The sequence below is a fragment of the Ornithodoros turicata genome, chromosome 5 (genome assembly GCF_037126465.1).
Source record: "Ornithodoros turicata isolate Travis chromosome 5, ASM3712646v1, whole genome shotgun sequence".
NCBI lineage: Eukaryota > Metazoa > Arthropoda > Arachnida > Ixodida > Argasidae > Ornithodoros > Ornithodoros turicata.
The window spans coordinates 19799070-19821116 of NC_088205.1; the positions used below are offsets into that span (position 1 = coordinate 19799070).

At 45.0% G+C, this 22047-nt stretch overlaps 2 protein-coding genes across 2 annotated transcripts; both read left to right on the forward strand.

The window, feature by feature from the left end:
* Nucleotides 1–4951: 4951 nt before the first annotated feature.
* On the forward strand, nt 4952–9020 carry LOC135395236 (uncharacterized protein K02A2.6-like). Its single transcript, XM_064626475.1, has 2 exons — nt 4952–6640; nt 6705–9020. The coding sequence occupies exons 1-2, from the start codon at nt 4952–4954 to the stop codon at nt 9018–9020; spliced, it is 4005 nt and encodes a 1334-aa protein (XP_064482545.1).
* A 9135-nt stretch (nt 9021–18155) lies between these two features.
* On the forward strand, nt 18156–19244 carry LOC135395237 (uncharacterized). Its single transcript, XM_064626476.1, has one exon. It carries the CDS (start codon nt 18156–18158, stop codon nt 19242–19244), a length of 1089 nt encoding a protein of 362 aa, XP_064482546.1.
* The last annotated feature ends 2803 nt before the right edge of the window (nt 19245–22047 follow it).

The following is a 22047-nucleotide window of genomic DNA, read 5'->3' on the forward strand; positions in this document are numbered from 1 at the left end:
CACCTTCAAAGACTGCATGATGTTAGGCTTACCTTTTTTCTCTTTTTCGATCGAAACATAAAAGTCGTCACATCGAACTAGAAATGAACAGACAGAGTCAGCAGAAGATGCGCATTAATTTGAACCTAAATTTGAGGTTGATAAAGAACCTTCGAACTTTCACCTTCAAAGACGGCAAGAGGTTAGGCTTACTTTTTTTCTCGTTTTCGGTCGAAACATAAAAGCCTTTATATCGAACTAGAAATGAGCAGACAGAGTCAGCAGAAGATGCGCTTTAATTTGAACCCAAATTTGAGGTCGATAAAGAACTTTCAAACTTCCACCTTCAAAGACGGCAAGAGGGTAGGCTTACCTTTTTTCTCTTTTTCGATCGAAACATAAAAGCTTTATATCCAACTAGAAATGAGCAGACAGAGTCAGCAGAAGATGCGCTTTAACAAGAGAGAAACTGATGTTCTGAGGCTGGAACAACATAGAAGGGACAGATACAAACAAGCCTCAAGTTTTCATCTTTCATGCGCTTTAATTTTAACCCAAATTTGAGGTCAATAAAGAACCTTCGAACTTTCACCTTCAAAGACGGCAAGAGTTTAGGCTTACCCGTTTCCTCTTTTTCGATCGAAACATAAAAGCCTTCATATCGAACTAGAAATTAGCCGACAGAGTCAGCAGAAGATGCGCTTTAATTTGAACCCAAATTTGAGGTCGATAAAGAAGCTTCGAACTTTCACCTTCAAAGACGGCGAGATGTTAGGCTTACCTTTTTTCTCGTTTTCGATTGAAAGATAAAAGCCTTTATATCGAACTAGAAATGAGCAGACAGCGTCAGCAGAAGATGCGCTTTAATTTGAACCCAAATTTGAGGTCGATAAAGAACCTTCGAACTTTCACCTTCAAAGACGGCAAGAGGTTAGGCTTAGCTTTTTTCTCTTTTTCGATTGAAACATAAAAGCCTTCATTTTGAACTAGAAATGAACAGACAGAGTCCGCAGAAGATGAGCTTTAATTTGAAGCCAAATTTGAGGTCGATAAAGAACCTTCAAATTTTCATCTTCAAAAACGGCGAGAGGTCACTCTATCCGTTTTTGAGGGTGAAAATTTGAAGTTTTACCTTTCTTCTCTTTTTCGATCGAGAAATAAAAGTCGTCACATCGAACTAGAAATGAGCAGACAGAGTCAGCAGAAGATGCGCTTTAATTTGAGCCCAAATTTGAGGTCGATAACGAACCTTCGAACTTTCACCTTCAAAGACGGCAAGAGGTTAGGCTTACCTTTTTTCTCTTTTTCGATCGAAAAATAAAAGTCATCACATCGAACTAGAAATGAACAGACAGAGTCAGCAGAAGATGCGCTTTACTTTGAACCCAAATTTGAGGTCGATAAAGAACCGTCGAACTTTCACCTTCAAAGACGGCAAGAGGTTAGGGTTACCTTTTTTTCTCTTTTTCGATCGAAACATAAAAGCCTTCATATCGAAGTAGAAATTAGCAGACAGAGTCAGCAGAAGATGCGCTTTAATTTGAACCCAAATTTGAGGTCGATAAGGAACCTTCGAACTTTCACCTTCAAAGACGACAAGAGGTTAGGCTTACCTTTTTTCTCTTTTTCGATCGAAACATAAAAGTCGTCACATCGAACTAGAAATGAACAGACAGAGTCAGCAGATGATGCGCATTAATTTGAACCCAAATTTGAGGTTGATAAAGAACCTTCGAACTTTCACCTTCAAAGACGGCAAGAGGTTAGGGTTACCTTTTTTTCTCTTTTTCGATCGAAACATAAAAGCCTTCGTATCGAAGTAGAAATTAGCAGACAGAGTCAGCAGAAGATGCGCTTTAATTTGAACCCAAATTTGAGGTCGATAAGGAACCTTCGAACTTTCACCTTCAAAGACGACAAGAGGTTAGGCTTACCTTTTTTCTCTTTTTCGATCGAAACATAAAAGTCGTCACATCGAACTAGAAATGAACAGACAGAGTCAGCAGATGATGCGCATTAATTTGAACCCAAATTTGAGGTTGATAAAGAACCTTCGAACTTTCACCTTCAAAGACGGCAAGAGGTTAGGGTTACCTTTTTTTCTCTTTTTCGATCGAAACATAAAAGCCTTCATATCGAAGTAGAAATTAGCAGACAGAGTCAGCAGAAGATGCGCTTTAATTTGAACCCAAATTTGAGGTCGATAAGGAACCTTCGAACTTTCACCTTCAAAGACGACAAGAGGTTAGGCTTACCTTTTTTCTCTTTTTCGATCGAAACATAAAAGTCGTCACATCGAACTAGAAATGAACAGACAGAGTCAGCAGATGATGCGCATTAATTTGAACCCAAATTTGAGGTTGATAAAGAACCTTCGAACTTTCACCTTCAAAGACGGCAAGAGGTTAGGGTTACCTTTTTTTCTCTTTTTCGATCGAAACATAAAAGCCTTCATATCGAAGTAGAAATTAGCAGACAGAGTCAGCAGAAGATGCGCTTTAATTTGAACCCAAATTTGGGGTCGATAAAGAACCTTCGAACTTTCACCTTCAAAGACGGCAAGAGGTCAGGCTTACCTTTTTTCTCTTTTTCGATCGAAACATAAAAGTCGTCACATCGAACTAGAAATGAACAGACAGAGTCAGCAGATGATGCGCATTAATTTGAACCCAAATTTGAGGTTGATAAAGAACCTTCGAACTTTCACCTTCAAAGACGGCAAGAGGTTAGGGTTACCTTTTTTTCTCTTTTTCGATCGAAACATAAAAGCCTTCGTATCGAACTAGAAATGAGCAGACAGAGTCAGCAGAAGATGCGCTTTAATTTGAACCCAAATTTGGGGTCGATAAAGAACCTTCGAACTTTCACCTTCAAAGACGGCAAGAGGTCAGGCTTACCTTTTTTCTCTTTTTCGATCGAAACATAAAAGTCGTCACATCGAACTAGAAATGAACAGACAGAGTCAGCAGATGATGCGCATTAATTTGAACCCAAATTTGAGGTTGATAAAGAACCTTCGAACTTTCACCTTCAAAGACGGCAAGAGGTTAGGCTTACTTTTTTTCTCGTTTTCGGTCGAAACATAAAAGCCTTTATATCGAACTAGAAATGAGCAGACAGAGTCAGCAGAAGATGCGCTTTAATTTGAACCCAAATTTGAGGTCGATAAAGAACTTTCAAACTTCCACCTTCAAAGACGGCAAGAGGTTAGGCTTACCTTTTTCCTCTTTTTCGATCGAAACATAAAAGCCTTCATGTCGAACTAGAAATGAGCAGACAGAGTCAGCAGAAGATGCGCTTTAATTTGAACCCAAATTTGAGGTCGATAAAGAACCTTCGAACTTTCACCTTCAAAGACGGCAAGAGGTTAGGCTTAGCTTTTTTCTCTTTTTCGATTGAAACATAAAAGCCTTCATATTGAACTAGAAATGAGCAGACAGAGTCCGCAGAAGATGAGCTTTAATTTGAACCCAAATTTGAGGTCGATAAAGAACCTTCAAATTTTCATCTTCAAAAACGGCAAGCGGTCACTCTATCCGTTTTTGAGGGTGAAAATTTGAAGTTTTACCTTTCTTCTCTTTTTCGATCGAGAAATAAAAGTCGTCACATCGAACTAGAAATGAGCAGACAGAGTCAGCAGAAGATGCGCTGTAATTTGAACCCAAATTTGAGGTCGATAAAGAACCTTCGAACTTTCACCTTCAAAGACGGCAAGAGGTTAGGCGTACCTTTTTTCTCTTTTTCGATCGAAACATAAAAGTCGTCACATCGAACTAGAAATGAACAGACAGAGTCAGCAGAAGATGCGCTTTAATTTTAACCCAAATTTTTAGGTCGATAAAGAACTTTCAAACTTCCACCTTCAAAGACGGCAAGAGGTTAGGCTTACCTTTTTCCTCTTTTTCGATCGAAACATAAAAGCCTTCATGTCGAACTAGAAATGAGCAGACAGAGTCAGCAGAAGATGCGCTTTAATTTGAACCCAAATTTGAGGTCGATAAAGAACCTTCGAACTTTCACCTTCAAAGACGGCAAGAGGTTAGGCTTACCCGTTTCCTCTTTTTCGATCGAAACATAAAAGCCTTCATATCGAACTAGAAATTAGCAGACAGAGTCAGCCGAAGATGCGCTTTAATTTGAACCCAAATTTGAGGTCGATAAAGAAGCTTCGAACTTTCACCTTCAAAGACGGCAAGATGTTAGGCTTACCTTTTTTCTCGTTTTCGATTGAAACATAAAAGCCTTTATATCGAACTAGAAATGAGCAGACAGCGTCAGCAGAAGATGCGCTTTAATTTGAACCCAAATTTGAGGTCGATAAAGAACCTTCGAACTTTCACCTTCAAAGACGGCAAGAGGTTAGGCTTAGCTTTTTTCTCTTTTTCGATTGAAACATAAAAGCCTTCATATTCAACTAGAAATGAACAGACAGAGTCCGCAGAAGATGAGCTTTAATTTGAACCCAAATTTGAGGTCGATAAAGAACCTTCAAATTTTCATCTTCAAAAACGGCAAGAGGTCACTCTATCCGTTTTTGAGGGTGAAAATTTGAAGTTTTACCTTTCTTCTCTTTTCCGATCGAGAAATAAAAGTCGTCACATCGAACTGGAAATGAGCAGACAGAGTCAGCAGAAGATGCGCTTTAATTTGAACCCAAATTTGAGGTCGATAACGAACCTTCGAACTTTCACCTTCAAAGACGGCAAGAGGTTATGTGATATACTGTGCACGTGAGTTTTGGGACAGCCTCATCGTCATGGGGCAGGGAAGAGAATAAAGTGTGGAATGAGAAACGGGTGGTGGATGCGTACTTCCAACGATACCACAGGCTACCTAATTTGGCGACGATTGGAAAACTTCTCCTGGATACTGACTTTCGGCTTCAATTCTCCTGCACGTTCTCCTTTCACTGTCTACAATGTCGGGATTACCGCCACCACCGTTTTTTCTACCGAAGCCCGGCAAGCCTACGATGACGTGGCCATCGTGGAAGAAGGCATTTCAGAATTACTTGGTTGCGTCTGGCCTAGACAAAGAGTCAACAACCCGCCGTAAGGCTATATTGTATCACTGCCTTGGTGCTGAAGGGCAAAGGATTTTTGATCTGCTACCGCCTTCTCAAACGTCCGCTACCAACTCAGTTGCAACTACAACGGAATCCACGGAGTCACCATCCGAGACCGCCGCAGATGAGATGGAAATAGCTCTCAAGACCTTGGATACTCACTACACTACCACCGTTAATCCTATCGCCGAGCGACACAAATTTCGTCAGCGCCGTCAGCAGCTCGGTGAGTCAATTTATGACTACGTCCTGGCTCTTCGAGAACTTGCCAGTACCTGTGACTTCGGGGCGACGCTTGATTCCATGATACGCGATCAAATTGTCGAATCCACCAACATACCTCATCTTCGTGAACGCCTCCTCCTAGAAGGCCGTACGCTTACGTTGGCTCGTACAATTATGCTTGCACGGCAGTTTCAACAGTCACAAAAGGAATCAAGAGAATTTGCTGTTGAGAGCGAGCACGAGGAAGTTCAACAAGTCACAAGACAGCCTGCAAGGAAACCTATGCAGAAGCGACAGGGCGATCGCTCGAGCAAACGCTCTGCTACGCGAACTCAATGTTTTCGCTGTGGCTCTAGGGATCACTTGGCGAATTCTCCTTCATGTAAAGCCCGCAATCAGAGATGCTCCGCATGCGGCAAGATGGGGCACTTCCGTTCCGTTTGCCGCTCTCTGGGACAACTACGTCAACTTACGGATGAACTTCCGTCACAAGATTCCATTACGAACTCCGAAGTACAAACTACCTTACAGTTGGATACTTCTGCTGCAAAGAAAACTGGGATCTACGTTACGTTGTCTGTCTCAGAGAGGGACATACGTTTTCTCATTGACACGGGATCTTCAGCAACGATTATGTCTTCTGCCGTCTACGAGGGGCATTTTGCATCCTTGCATCCTCTGAAGCCGACATCTGTGAGCCTGTACGATTTCTCCAAACGCTCAATTCCCATTCAGGGACGTTTTTCGGCACCGGTCAAGTACGCAAATCGTTCAGCATGTCTGAATTTCTACGTAGTATCCAATGGCACGACACTTCTTGGCATGGATGCTGTCACGTCGTTGGAGTTATGCATTGACGGCATGAGTCTCTCCTGCTTTAGTACGACTGCGTCGACAGTCACCGTACCCCCAGCAATTTCAGCTGATTTCGAACACCTTTTCGATGGAACTCTGGGTCTGTCTAAACATTACATTCACAAGGTGAAGATACGTTCCGACATCAAGCCCGTTACAGGCAAGTTACGCCGTTTACCGTTAACAGTACGAGAACAAGTTTCTCAAGAACTACGTCGTCTGGAAGAACAGGACGTAATCGAAAATGTCACAGCTTCAGAGTGGGTCTCTCCAATCGTAGTGGTAAAGAAAAAAGATGGCTCCATCCGCTTATGCGTCGACCTACGCGAACCCAACAAAGCCGTCATTGCGGACTGTTTCCCACTACCACATACTGAGGAACTGCTTAACGCCTTAGCCGGCGCCATGAAATTCTCGAAACTGGATCTGGCATCCGCTTATCAAGTTCCCCTACACCCAGATAGCAGGGACTTAACCGCATTTATTACTCACGAGGGACTCTTCCGTTTTAAGCGCGTATGCTTCGGACTTGCCTCCGCTCCTTCAGCATTTCAACAAATGATGTCCCTCATACTCCAAGGCTGCAAAGGAGTTCTCTTCTGACGACATCATCGTTTACGGACATTCGCAAGAAGAACACGACAACAACCTCCGTCATGTACTCAAGCGTTTGTCTGCGGAAGGGTTGAAATTGAATCACAAGTGCGTGTTTGACGTCGTCGAGCTTACTTTCCTCGGACATGTCGTAAATGCCCATGGACTGTTACCTCAAACGTCTGCAATTCAAGCGCTACAAAGGGCCCCTCCACCTACGGATTTAAAGTCACTTCGTTCTTTCCTGGGATTACTTGGGTACTACTCCAAGTTTATCCATCACTTCGCCGAGCTGGTGGAACCGATGCGTGAACTCCTTCGAGAGGGAAAAACTTTTGAGTGGACTTCCAGGGCGGATCAAACTTTTAACAAGGTGAAAGCTACACTCAGCTCGTGCCCGGTTCTACACATGTTCGATGTACAGCTCCCAGTGGTCGTGACCACAGACGCTTCATCATACGGTTTGGGTGCCGTTCTGCAACAAATTAAAGGGAACGAAGTTCGCACAGTCGCTTTTGCTTCCCGTACCTTATCTTCGGTGGAGAGAAAGTACTCGGTTGGTGAGCGCGAAGCGCTTGCCTGCATGTGGGCATGCGAGCATTGGCATGTCTACTTGTGGGGACGCCCTTTTACTCTACGTACTGACCATCAAGCGTTAGTAACCTTGCTTGGCACACAAGGCTCTGGACATCGCCCTCTGCGTATATCAAGATGGTCCGCCAGATTGCTGTACTACAACTTCACTATAGAGTACAAGAAGGGAGCCGAGAATTATATTGCGGATGCCCTATCAAGGTTACCACTACAGTCAGATGATGTTGATGAAGAAATTGTCTGCACCATCTCCAGCCCCATTTCAAAAGAAGAATTACAAGAGGCTACGTTGCTCGATCCAGAAATCAGCGAGGTCATCAGTGCACTTGAACAAGCAACTTGGTCGCGACATGCTCACAGAGCTCCCGCAATGGGTCCGTACCATCGCTGCGGACGTGAACTTTCAGTTGTGAATGGACTTCTGCATCGTGGCGAACGTTTAGTGGTCCCACGTACACTAACTTCCAGGCTGCTTGAGATGGCACACGAGACGCACCCTGGAATTGTGCGTACAAAGCAGCGACTTAGAGATTTGTACTGGTGGCCCGGGAATGATGCCCAAGTGGAAAAAATGGTGCACGATTGCTCTATCTGTCAGTCTGCTGACAAATCTGCCAAGGTTGCATCTGCACCTTTGCACCCAGTAGTATTCCCAGCTACACCATGGTCAAAAATGGGAATGGACATAGTTGGACCGTTCGAAGACTCTCCTCCTTCGTGCCGTTACGCCATAACGCTTTTGGATTACCATAGCAAGTGGCCAGAAATTTCATTTGCGCCCGCTGTTACAACATCTACAGTGGAAGCATTCCTTATGCACGTATTCAGTCGCGAAGGCTACCCCGAGGAGAAAGTCACAGACAATGGCCCGCAATTTGTGTCCACACACTTCAAAGCCTTCCTGCGAGAACGAGGTATTCAGCACACGACAGTATCCGTCTACTATCCACAAGCCAACGGTCAAGTTGAACGTTTCAACAGAGTGCTCAAGGACACCATACAAGTTGCAATACTACAGCGCAAAGACATCAAACGCGCAATCCTTGAGCATCTCGCGGTATACAGAAGCACACCGCACGCTACAACAGGTGTCTCTCCAGCAGTGCTTCTGCATGGCCGGAACTTTCGAACGCGCGTCAACGTGGTAGGACTTCAAAAGCCCTCAGCAACACCCGACATGTCGAGAGTCAAGGCACGTGTGTCGTCAAAACAGAGTAAGCAGAAGGTCTACACCGACGACAAGCGATCTGCAAGGTTCCGCAAATTCATGCCGGGAGACTATGTTCGAGTGCGTCTACCGGGTCGCCGAAAGAAAGGACGGCCAAATTTTTCTACACCCTTGAGAATCATCGCTTCCCGGGGACCACTATCTTTTTTGCTGGAAGACGGCAGGATATGGCATTCGTCGAAATTTACACCATTTTATGGTGAGCTGAGGCCACCAGAAGGCCAAGTACAACCGGACGTACCGCCCCCTTTCGGCTACTCTTGGTGGCCTATTGACGACAACGCACCTGTTTCGGATAGTGCATATGTCTCCCCTCAAGACCAAGCTCCGCACAAAGCCGCAAGAGTACATCCGCTGCCATCTCTCGAACAGCAGGACCCGCCTCTACGCAGAAGCACACGACAACGTTCCGCTCCTGTCCGTTACCCGGCAAACGAGAACGACGCACCACAGGACATTGCCGACGACAGAGCGCACTAATTTTTCCCTACAGCGGGAACTATTTTTCTTAACAGGGGGGGATATGTGATATACTGTGCACGTGAGTTTTGGGACAGCCTCATCGTCATGGGGCAGGGAAGAGAATAAAGTGTGGAATGAGAAACGGGTGGTGGATGCGTACTTCCAACGATACCACAGGCTAGGCTTACCTTTTTTCTCTTTTTCGATCGAAAAATAAAAGTCACCACATCGAACTAGAAATGAACAGACAGAGTCAGAAAAAGATGCGCTTTAATTTGAACCCAAATTTGAGGTCGATAAAGAACCTTCGAACTTTCACCTTCAAAGACGGCTAGGGTTAGGCTTACTTTTTTTCTCGTTTTCGATCGAAACATAAAAGCCTTTATATCGAACTAGAAATGAGCAGACAGCGTCAGCAGAAGATGCGCTTTAATTTGAACCCAAATTTGAGGTCGATAAAGAACCTTCGAACTTTCACCTTCAAAGACGGCAAGAGGTTAGGGTTACCTTTTTTCTCTTTTTCGATCGAAACATAAAAGCCTTCATATCGAAGTAGAAATTAGCAGACAGAGTCAGCAGAAGATGCGCTTTAATTTGAACCCAAATTTGAGGTGGATAAAGAACCTTCGAACTTTCACCTTCAAAAACAGCAAGATGTTAGGCTTACCTTTTTTTCTCGTTTTCGATTGAAACATAAAAGCCTTTATATCGAACTAGAAATGAGCAGACAGCGTCAGCAGAAGATGCGCTTTAATTTGAACCCAAATTTGAGGTCGATAAAGAACCTTCAAATTTTCATCTTCAAAAACGGCAAGAGGTCACTCTATCCGTTTTTGAGGGTGAAAATTTGAAGTTTTACCTTTCTTCTCTTTTTCGATCGAGAAATAAAAGCCTTCATATCGAACTAGAAATGAGCAGACAGAGTCAGAAGAAGATGCGCTTTAATTTGAACCCAAATTTGGGGTCGATAAAGAACCTTCGAACTTTCACCTTCAAAGACGGCAAGAGGTTAGGCTTACTTTTTTTCTCGTTTTCGATCGAAACATAAAAGCATTTATATCGAACTAGAAATGAGCAGACAGCGGCAGCAGAAGATGCGCTTTAATTTGAACCCAAATTTGAGGTCGATAAAAAAATTTCGAACTTTCACCTTCAAAGACTGCATGATGTTAGGCTTACCTTTTTTCTCTTTTTCGATCGAAACATAAAATCCTTCATATCGAACTAGAAATGAGCGGACAGAGTCAGCATATGATGCGCTTTAATTTGATCCCAAATTTGAGGTCGATAAAGAACCTTCGGATTTTCACCTTCAAAGACGGCAAGAGGTTAGGCTTACCTTTTTCCTCTTTTCCGATCGAAACATAAAAGCCTTCATGTCGAACTAGAAATGAGCAGACAGAGTCAGCAGAAGATGCGCTTTAACAAGAGAGAAACTGATGTTCTGAGGCTGGAACAACATAGAAGGGAGAGATACAAACAAGCCTCAAGTTTTCATCTTTCATGCGCTTTAATTTGAACCCAAATTTGAGGTCGATAAAGAACCTTCGAACTTTCACCTTCAAAAACGGCAAGAGGTTAGGCTTACCATTTTCCTCTTTTTCGATCGAAACATAAAATCCTTCATATCGAACTAGAAATGAGCAGACAGAGTGAGCAGAAGATGCGCTTTAATTTGATCCCAAATTTGAGGTCGATAAAGAAGCCTCGAACTTTCACCTTCAAAGACGGCAAGAGGTTAGGCTTACCATTTTTCTCTGTTTCGATCGAAACATAAAAGCCTTCATATCGAACTAGAAATGAGCAGACAGAGTCAGCAGAAGATGCGCTTTAATTTGAACCCAAATTTGAGGTCGATAAAGAACCTTCGAACTTTCACCTTCAAAGACAGCAAGAGGTTAGGCTTACCTTTTTTCTCGTTTTCAATCGAAACATAAAAGCCTTCATATCGAACTAGAAATGATCAGACAGAGTCAGCAGAAGATGCGCTTTAATTTGAACCCAAATTTGAGGTCGATAAAGAACCTTCGAACTTTCACCTTCAAAGACGGCAAGAGGTTAGGCTCACCTTTTTTCTCTTTTTCGATCGAAACATAAAAGCCTTCATATCGAACTAGAAATTAGCAGACAGAGTCAGCAGAAGATGCGCTTTAACAAGAGAGAAACTGATGTTCTGAGGCTGAAACAACATAGAAGGGACAGATACAAACAAGCCTCAAGTTTTCATCTTTCATGCGCTTTAATTTGAACCCAAATTTGAGGTCGATAAAGAACCTTCGAACTTTCACCTTCAAAGACGGCAAGAGGTTAGGCTCACATTTTTTCTCTTTTTCGATCGAAACATAAAAGCCTTCATATCGAACTAGAAATGAGCAGACAGACTCAGCAGGAGATGCGCTTTAATTTGAACCCAAATTTGAGGTCGATAAAGAACCTTCGAACTTTCACCTTCAAAGACGGCAAGAGGTTAGGCTTACCCTTTTCCTCTTTTTCAATCGAAACATAAAAGCCTTCATATCGAACTAGAAATGAGCAGACAGAGTCAGCATATGATGCGCTTTAATTTGATCCCAAATTTGAGGTAGATAAAGAACCTTCGAACTTCCACCTTCAAAGACGGCGGCTTACCTTTTTTCTCTTTTTCGATCGAAAAATAAGTCACCACATCGAACTAGAAATGAACAGACAGAGTCAGCAGAAGATGCGCTTTAATTTGAACCCAAATTTGAGGTGGATAAAGAACCTTCGAACTTTCACCCTCAAAGACGGCAAGAGGTTAGGCTTACTTTTTTCTCGTTTTCGGTCGAAACATAAAAGCCTTTATATCGAACTAGAAATGAGCAGACAGCGTCAGCAGAAGATGCGCTTTAATTTGAGCCCAAATTTGAGGTCGATAAAAAATTTTCGAACTTTCACCTTCAAAGACTGCATGATGTTAGGCTTACCTTTTTTCTCTTTTTCGATCGAAACATAAAAGTCGTCACATCGAACTAGAAATGAACAGACAGAGTCAGCAGAAGATGCGCATTAATTTGAACCTAAATTTGAGGTTGATAAAGAACCTTCGAACTTTCACCTTCAAAGACGGCAAGAGGTTAGGCTTACTTTTTTTCTCGTTTTCGGTCGAAACATAAAAGCCTTCATATTGAACTAGAAATTAGCAGACAGAGTCAGCAGAAGATGCGCTTTAACAAGAGAGAAACTGATGTTCTGAGGCTGAAACAACATAGAAGGGACAGATACAAACAAGCCTCAAGTTTTCATCTTTCATGCGCTTTAATTTGAACCCAAATTTGAGGTCGATAAAGAACCTTCGAACTTTCACCTTCAAAGACGGCAAGAGGTTAGGCTCACATTTTTTCTCTTTTTCGATCGAAACATAAAAGCCTTCATATCGAACTAGAAAAGAGCAGACAGACTCAGCAGAAGATGCGCTTTAATTTAACCCAAATTTGAGGTGGATAAAGAACCTTCGAACTTACACCTTTAAAGACAGCAAGATGTTAGGCTTACCTTTTTTTCTCGTTTTCGATTGAAATATAAAAGCCTTTATATCGAACTAGAAATGAGCAGACAGCGTCAGCAGAATATGCGCTTTAATTTGAACCCAAATTTGAGGTCGATAAAGAATTTTCGAACTTTCACCTTCAAAGATTGCATGATGTTAGGCTTACCCTTTTTTCTCGTTTTCGATCGAAACATAAAATCCTTCATATCGAACTAGAAATGAGCAGACATAGTCAGCAGAAGATGCGCTTTAATTTGAACCCAAATTTGAGGTCGATAAAGAACCTTCGAATTTTCATCTTCAAAAACGGCAAGAGGTTACTCTATCCGTTTTTGAGGGTGAAAATTTGATGTTTTACCTTTCTTCTCTTTTTCGACCAAAATAAAAGTCGTCACGTCGAACTAGAAATTAGCAGACATAGTCAGCAGAAGATGCGCTTTAATTTGAACCCAAATTTGAGGTCGATAAAGAAGCTTCGAACTTTCACCTTCAAAGACGACAAGAGGTTAGGCTTACCTTTTTTCTCTTTTTCGATCGAAACATAAAAGCCTTCATATCGAACTAGAAATGAGCAGACAGAGTCAGCAGAAGATGCGCTTTAATTTGAACCCAAATTTGAGGTCGATAAAGAACCTTCGAACTTTCACCTTCAAAGACGGCAAGGGGTTCGGCTTACCTTTTTTCTCTTTTTCGATCGAAACATAAAAGCCTTCATATCGAACTAGAAATGAGCAGACAGAGTCAGCAGAAGTTGCGCTTTAGTTTGATCCCAAATTTGAGGTCGCTAAAGAACCTTCGAATTTTCATCTTCAAAAACGGCAAGAGGTTACTCTATCCGTTCTTGAGGGTGAAAATTTGAAGTTTTACCTTTCTTCCCTTTTTCGATCGAGAAATAAAAGTCGCCACAGCGAACTAGAAATGAGCAGACGAGTCAGCAGAAGATGCGCTTTAATTTGAACCCAAATTTGATGTCCATAAATTTTCACCTTCAAAAACGGCAAGAGGTTAGGTTTACTTTTTTTCCCTTTTTCGATCGAAACATAAAAGCCTTCATATCGAACTTAGAATGAGCAGACAGAGTCAGCAGAACATCTTTCATCTTTCATGCGCTTTAATTTGAACCCAAATTTGAGGTCGATAAAGAACCTTCTATCTTTCGTCATCCATGCAGGTTCAGCATGCATGCAGTGCGCTATCATGCAGGTTTAGGTAGCAGCCATTATTATACATAGTTTTTCTATAATCAAACTCAACCTACTACGCGCCCTGAACTGTCTGAATAATGATAGTAATGGTGCCGTGATGTTACACGTACGGTTTGTCTCCTATAGTATGGTGCAGGTTAGGACTGCGGATGATTTCGACCACCTGGGGTTCTTGTGAGGTGCGTCGGAAATCTCCGACACACGGTGCGTGGAGCAACGTTTACCTCTCGTACGAGGGGCGTTCAAGTCAAACCAGGACTTTCTGTCTCCTGAGTGTACAAATGGCTCCCGCTATTTCTTTTTCATCATTTTCACACGCGACAGGCCTCCGCGTTCACCGCGTAGTGGTCCAAAGTTTGTGCAGAACAGAAGACACGTGCTAGACAAGATGGCCGACAACGAGGTGAGCGCGCACATCGAACAGCGAATTGTCATGAAGTTTCTCATGAATGAAGGCGTAACTTCAGGCTCAGTACGGCCACGATACACTTAGCCGCAGCAAAGCTTTTGAGTGGTGCAAACGGTTCCGAGACGGTCGTACATCAGTGCAGGACGATCCCGGCCGGGGCGGCTCAGAGCCCAGTGTCTGAGTTCCTGAGAACATCCAACTTGTGGAGCGCCTGATCCTCAAGGACCGACGGATAACATGTCTCGAACTGGCTCGAAAGACGGACCTTTCTATGGGAACGTTGAACATTCATTGAACATTCATTAGCACCTCCAGTTTCGGAAAGCCGGGCCTCATCACCAAAGGAGTCCTCCTCCTACAGGACAATGCGCGCCCGCATACCGCGCATCTCACGACACGCACCTTACAGGAACTTGGCTGGGAGTTGCTGCAACATCCCCCTTACAGTCAGACCTCGGCCCCAGCGATTTCCATCTCTTCGGGCCACTGAAGGCGTTCCTTGGGGGCCACCACTTCAGCTGCGACGAAGAGGTCACGAATGCGGTCCGATCATTGCTGCTACGCGTCGGTAAGGATTTCTACGCTGCTGGCAGTCAAGCCCTCGTGAAACGCTGGGACAAGTGCATTAGTGCCGCTGGAGATTACGTTGAAAAATAAAACTAATTTCTCGCCTGTAAGTTCATTTTACTTTTGCGAAAAATGAAAAGTCGCGGTTTGACTTGAACGCCCCTTGTACATTGCTACAGTCCTCGGCCGCATTTGAACTCGCGATCTTGAGTCCAGCAAGCCAACACGTTACAGACAGGGTTATGGAAGAGGGCGGGAACTGGCTGAGGTGAACCCGTTGATAACTCACGCAAACAAACGCGTAGGAGATAAAATCGCTTTTCTCAATGAAATTCTGTGTTAGCACCGCGAAGCAACTGTGGCTATGAGCGACGTACAGACATGGACAGATGGAGAAAGGACAGCAGGAAGGAGTGGGGGACAGAGTGGTTAGTATGCGTCCTGGGCCGACTTGAGGGGGAACTGTGCCGACATTCGTATGGGAAGTCTTCGGAAAACCTCAGACTGCACAGCCGGCAACAGGATTCGAACCCGTGTCGCCTCCAAAGTGTCAGTGTGGAAAGCGATCATCCTAACCACTATGCCACGGGAGCTGGTGCTTTTCTCAATGAAGAGCGCTGACATAAAGCAGCTCAACAACCGACGGGTAAGATTTTCTACGAATGGATTTATTGCAATGAGGAGACCATGAGACAGTGATCGCGTAAACCGTTACAAGGGCATAAGAATTTATTTCACCAACGGGCTGATCATACTCCCACACCAAGCTTTTTGTAACGTTCCGAACGTACGTCGGCGTGTGCAGCAGACATGGCAGCGGGTATATAAGTGCGATACAAGGAGTTCAGTATGCGTCTTCGACCTACTTCACGGTGATCTGTGCTGGCTTCCGCCTGGAAAGTCTGCTGGAGCTAAGGAATACCTCAGAGAACACTGCGGGTGACGGCATAGTGCTTGGCATAGATCTCGGTGCAGTTGTCCTACAGTCTTCAGAGAGATCTCTCCCGGAGCAAAGTTCTTCGTGTCCACGATGAACGAGAACTTTGTCGGCGTGACTCCTGACTGGTCCTGCTCTACGGACTTGATTTCTTTTCCTTCTTAAGTTGAACACTGTGGTGGAACCTCTTTAATAGAAGACTGAACAGGAAACGGACATGGCTTCAACAGCCCAAGAACTCAAAGAATAACTGGCACACGCCAGAGTAGAATATGGTGCTCTCGCGCATCTTCTTCTTGGTAGCCGCGCCACCACAAACACGACTATGGTGGTGGTGGTGGTGAAGGGGCTCGCCAGCACAACTATAGATACTGCAGAGGCCAGATAACTTCCAATAGATAGCTGGCGGAAGAAAGAGTGCGGCACTACATGCTTCTCTGCACGCGACATCCTGAATAAACAATAGCACGCAAAGTTATGCGCCGAAACTCTGGTTTCCTCGCAGCGATTGCTCCATATCATGGAGCTTTTCCAAAAGCAATCCCCCCTGAAACGACTCAGCATTCAGCTTGTTAATGCTCTTTGTGACGAATGAGCTGAGCATGAGTGAGCTGGAATGATACTCAAATTGGGCTAACTGAGCATGAGCGAAAATGCACCGTTAACTGAGCAGTCCAGCTGTGGTTCCAGATAAATCACAGCCTGACACCTTACATCACAACTTAGATGGTTTTCACTTTCACTGCACTTTACCTTACTCCCCCCTCCTTCACCCCCACCTAATTCCCATGATATGAGCTCAACTCATGCCTTCACGCTCTTGACAACCTAGAGATCTTTGAGATGAGACGGTAAACAAGGGTCCGAGGCAACTACGTGCGCGCGGGCGTGAGCACACAAGAGCCCAGTCGGCGACGGAAAGCCGAGCTGAGGATGAGTAAGCATGACTGAACAAGCGGAGTGAATGACTGAGCAAAGGAAGAGCTAAGCGGAGATGAGTGAGCAAAACGAACAGCTGTGAGGAGAGTGAGTGAGCGTGAGTGAACCAGCGGATAGCTGAGCAGAGCCTGCAGAGCAGAGCGGTGCAGTGCCCACCGGAGTTTGCCCACACAGTCGTGTTGAACCTACAAGAACGGCTTTGCATATGAATCTTTTCTCTACCTTTTTAACAGTCAGAAAAGTTTGATACACAATTAATCAGTTCATACTTACGCTTGACAAAAGTTATAAAGATCTCCTTGAGTAACCGAAATGCCCCTCTTAGGTTGAACACGACTGTCTTCCGCTCAACCATAGTTGCTTCGCGGTGTACGAAGCTAGGAATTAAGGGTCTGGAGGTATGCAGGGAAAGGAGTGAACGCGATTTGGACGAATGCGGAGGATGTGACCCAGCTACCTCTCCGCTTTCATCGGAGACTATTGGAGAACGGTTCAGAGCAACACTGTTTTACTTTTACACAATTCTTAGAATTATTCCCAATATATCTAAACATTACGAAGCAATGCTGTGACAGACAATAGAGTGTGTTAGACCGCTACCGGAGCACTCTAAGAAAGGAGCAAAACGGGGAGTAATTGCAGCTTCTAGTCCCCTAGGCTGCAATTACTCCCCATTTTAATTTCCAAACCCCGACGTTTACTCCCCAGGACTGCAAATTGCCACTAACTTCGCAAATGGTCTTCCGAATGCAACAGTCTGCGCAAATGTGTGCCCTTGGTCACTTCGGTAGCATAAGGCTGTATAACTCAGCAATTTTCCACCCACACAGAATAAGAAAGTTAGCGCTTCTTTCTTCCCAAATTGTGCCCCATGTCGAAAGATATTATATCACGTGACATATCACTGTTGACCGTTTGATTCAAAGTATTTTCATCCCCCGGCGTCGGGAACTTGGCGCCCCCATCGCCCGGCAGCAGCCGCAGTAGCCCCCTCCTGCACTCACGGTTGGGTCGCCGCAGGAGGGAGACCCCCACGTATAGCTGTGCGTGGCTTTCCCGTGTCTGGGGAAAGGGGGATCCTGGCAGTTGAGTGGACTCGGAGGTTGGTTTGGACCCTTTGGGGCCCCTCCGGGAAAACAACACACTGCTTTGGCCCCTGCTTCCCATAGACGGGTGGTCCTGGAAGGCCCGGCCAGGACTATTCAGCTAGTCGCCATCTCTCCTTTCATTGCTTTCTCTTTATCTTCTCCCCCCTTGCTCCCTTTCTTTTTTCACCTTCTTTGGTGGCAAGGGTCAACCTTGGGCAGTCTTTCACCCTCCAGAAGCTGCACGTGGGTATAGTGTGAACGTACCTGCTACGGCGCTAAGCGCAGTCCCCTGGTTGGGCTCCGTGGTGGGCGGCAGGACTTTTACACCGAATAGTTTCATTCCATGTATGGCTTCTAATTCCTTATCATCCAATGATCGGAGCCTGAAAAGGTCCCGCACCGAGCAAAAGAATACATTCCTATACAGACCCGAACCTGAACCATGGTATGCAAAGTTTCTCGTAGTACACTCCAAAGACGAAACAAAACCGCTTTCGAAAATGTCACCATTTGCAGTTGCTAAAGCATTGGAAAGTGTAGTTGGCAAGAACTACAGCGCCAAGAAGCTGAGCAGTGGTGACATCCAAGTCCAAGTGGAGAACCGAAAACAAAGCAGTGCATTGTACTCCCTCACCCACATCGGAGAAACAGCTGTAACCGTAAGCTCTCACCGCACTTTGAACATCGTAAGAGGTGTGATATCTGAGAGCGAACTACTTGAGTGCTCAGACTCCGAACTTGAGGAAGGGCTGGCTGACGAGGGTGTAGTCTTGGCAAAACGAATCGTGATGCGCAGAGATGGGAAAGAGGTTCCCACGAAACATGTAGTCCTGTCTTTCAAGCTCCACAGTCTTCCATCAACAATCAAAGCTGGCTATCTAAATTGTCATGTGAGGGCATATATCCCCAATCCAAGACGCTGCTACAAGTGCCAGAAGTTTGGCCACGGTTCGCAGGTGTGCCGTGGACAGGCTGTCTGTGCAAGGTGTGCTGGCAAAGACCACTCGTCAGAGACATGCTCAAATGATATCCGTTGCACTAACTGTGAAGGTAACCACCCCGCGTACTCGAGATCCTGTCCTTTCTGGCAGGAGGAGAAACAGGTTCTCAAGATAAAGTTTGAACAAAACGTCACGTACCGAGCAGCGAGAGCCCAGCTACAGTTCCAGAAGAAAGGAACTTTCTCTGATGTGGTGCGCAGGGGAGTGGCACCACTCAGAGTTTCAGTGGAGACCCAGACCTCTGGGCCTCCACACCACACTCCCCAACTCAAAGAGAGGGTCACAGAGGTGCTTCCTCCAGTGGCCACACAGCCAATCACCCAGGGAGAGGCCGCCACAGCCTCAAAGGAGGTTGTTGTATCTCCCTCCGTTTGGGACGGGATTGCCAAGGGCCTGTCCCAAAGTACAAGCCAAGACATGGATGTCGATGATGACGACTGCTTATCGCAGAAGTCGTCATCGAGTCTTCCAAGTACTACTACTTCGTCCTTGGGCAAAGAGCAGAGAAAGAAAAACACCGGCAGAGGACGGGGTCTGAAAGGCAAAGAACAGCAAAAGGCCCCTCCACCAAGGATACAAGCTCCTTGATTCTCTACATTCATGTTTCCACATTTCACGGGGTCTTCACGTTTTCAGGTTGCATTTCAGTACTTGGTGATCCCCTTCTTCTGCTTACTCCTAATGAGTTCCAGTTGCAAGAGTATCGTTCAGTGGAACTGTCGTGGTCTTCTGGGGAATCTTGATGACATCGATGATATATCAGACAGACACAGTGCTGTCTGTTTCTGTCTTCAAGAAACTAATCTGAACTTTGAAAATCCATGCCACCTCCGACGGTGGAACGTATACAGAAAAGACCGAACGAATGCTGCACGTGCTTCTGGAGGTGTGGCCATTCTCACGGCGAGAACACTCCCCACGAGAGATGTCCCACTTTCTACAAATCTTGAGGCTGTTGCAGTGCAGATTTGCACTGACCGTGTGATGACGGTGTGTTCTCTGTACCTGCCACCATCAGCTAAGGTCGAAGAAAAGCAACTTCAAGACCTTCTCAGACAGCTGCCACAGCCTTTTCTGCTGCTTGGAGATTTTAATGCACACCATACCCTGTGGGGTTGCTCAAAAGTTGACACACGAGGTAGGATGTTAGAAAAAATGCTAACATCTTTGCCAATCTGCCTTCTCAACACAGGGAGTGCAACGCATGTCAATTCGGCTTCACAGACTTTCTCAGCTATTGACATTTCACTATGTAGTCCATCTGTATTCCAATATATTTTATGGACAGTTGCCGACAGTCCTTACAGTAGCGACCACTTCCCTCTTGTATTAAAACTCAATCAACTGGCAGCTACCCTCACTACCCGACCACCCCGTTGGAAAACACAATTTGCCGATTGGGGCTCCTTTAAACAAGAAGCCATTCTGTCAGCAGAATCACTTCATGGACTCGGCATTAATGAAGCAAATGACACTATTACAGACATTATCATTAACGCAGCCACTAAATCCATTCCGCAATCTTCAGGTCGTCTCCCTAGACGCTGCAAGCCCTGGTGGACGAGTGATTGTGCGAACACCAGACGGGAGCAGAACCGTGCATGGGGTAAGTTTAGACGATACCCAACCCCAGCAAACTTACTCGCTTTTAAAAGAGCCCGTGCGAAAGCAAGGTGGACACGGCAACAAGCGAAACGGCAATCTTGGGAAAATTTCGTATCCACATTAAATAGTAGCACTCCATCCAAGTTTGTATGGGACAGACTGAAAAAAATCAGAGGCGACTATAGGAGCTTCTCTGTTCCACTTCTGCAAATAAATGGAAGCACGTGTCAAAGCATCGAAGACCAGGCTGACGCCTTAGGTGAACATTTCCAAAACGTTTCCTCTTCTGCTCATTACACACGGGAGTTCTTGAAGATCAAGGATTCTGCCGAGAAGTGCACCCTGTCATGTGGTACTGGTGACAACTACGCTTACAATAGGCCTTTTACCATAACAGAACTTTTAAGAGCGCTGAGCGTTTCAAAACAGACAGCTCCAGGGCCAGATCGCATCACGTACTCCATGCTGCAGCATTTAACACCTTCATCGCTAGAAACTCTTCTATACTTCTTTAACTCTCTCTGGAATGAGGGCTGCCTCCCGTCCCGCTGGAAGGAGGCGATCATCATTCCACTGCTAAAACCAGGGAAAAGTCCTTCCAGTCCAAGCAGTTACAGGCCTATTGCCCTTACCAGTTGCTTAGGAAAAACTTTTGAACGTATGGTGAACTGCAGGCTTATGTACTACCTTGAAGAAAATGAATGCCTAGACCGATATCAGTGTGGCTTTAGAACTGCATGCTCAACAATAGACCAGCTATTGCGTTTGGAGACTGTTATTAGGGAGGCCTTTGTCAGACGGCAGCATTGTGTATCCATCTTTTTCGACCTCGAAAAGGCGTACGATACCGCCTGGCGGTATGGCATCCTTCGTGACCTACACTCTTTTGGGATACGTGGTCGGCTCTTCCGTTGCATTGCAAACTTTCTTCAGGGGAGAACATTTAGGGTGCAGCTGGGAACTGTACAGTCCCGCCTGTTCGCACAAGAGAATGGAGTCCCGCAGGGGTCTGTTCTAAGCGTAACACTCTTTATTGTAAAGATGAACTCTGTCGTCCATGCAATTCCACCGTCTGTCAAGTACTCCTTATATGTGGATGACATTCAAATATCCTGTTCTTCCACAAGCGTTTCCAGGTGTGAGAGACAGCTCCAGCTCACCATAAACAAACTTTCAGACTGGTCCACCAAAAACGGTTTCAAGTTTTCTCCTGAGAAAACTGTTTGTGTTCCATTCTCAAGAGTGAGGGGTGTCTTTCCTGAGCCCACACTCAGAATGAATGGCCAGGATATTACTGTCATGCCTGAACACAAATTCCTTGGTGTCATCTTTGACCAAAAGCTCAATTTCGTGTCTCACATAAAAAATCTCAAAGTCAAGTCAATGAAGGCCTTAAATATACTCAAGATCTTGTCGCACAGGTCTTGGGGTGCAGACCGGGAAGTCCTGCGTCGTATTTATATATCCGTCATTCGCTCAAAGCTTGACTACGGGTCTTTGGTTTATGGCTCTGCACGGAGGTCTGCCCTGGCGATTTTAGACCCAGTTCACCACCAGGGTCTCCGTCTGATGTTGGGAGCTTTTCGAACATCACCAGTTGAAAGCTTGTATGCAGAGTGCAATGAATGGTCGCTGGAAAAACGGAGATTTTACCTTGCCTCTACATATGCAATGAAGGTGAGATCTTACCCGCAGCACCCTGCCCTAGCCTGTGCCACAGAAACCCGTTTCCAGCAGCTGTTTTTGAACAGACCTTCTGTCATCCCTCCTTTTAGTATGCGACTGT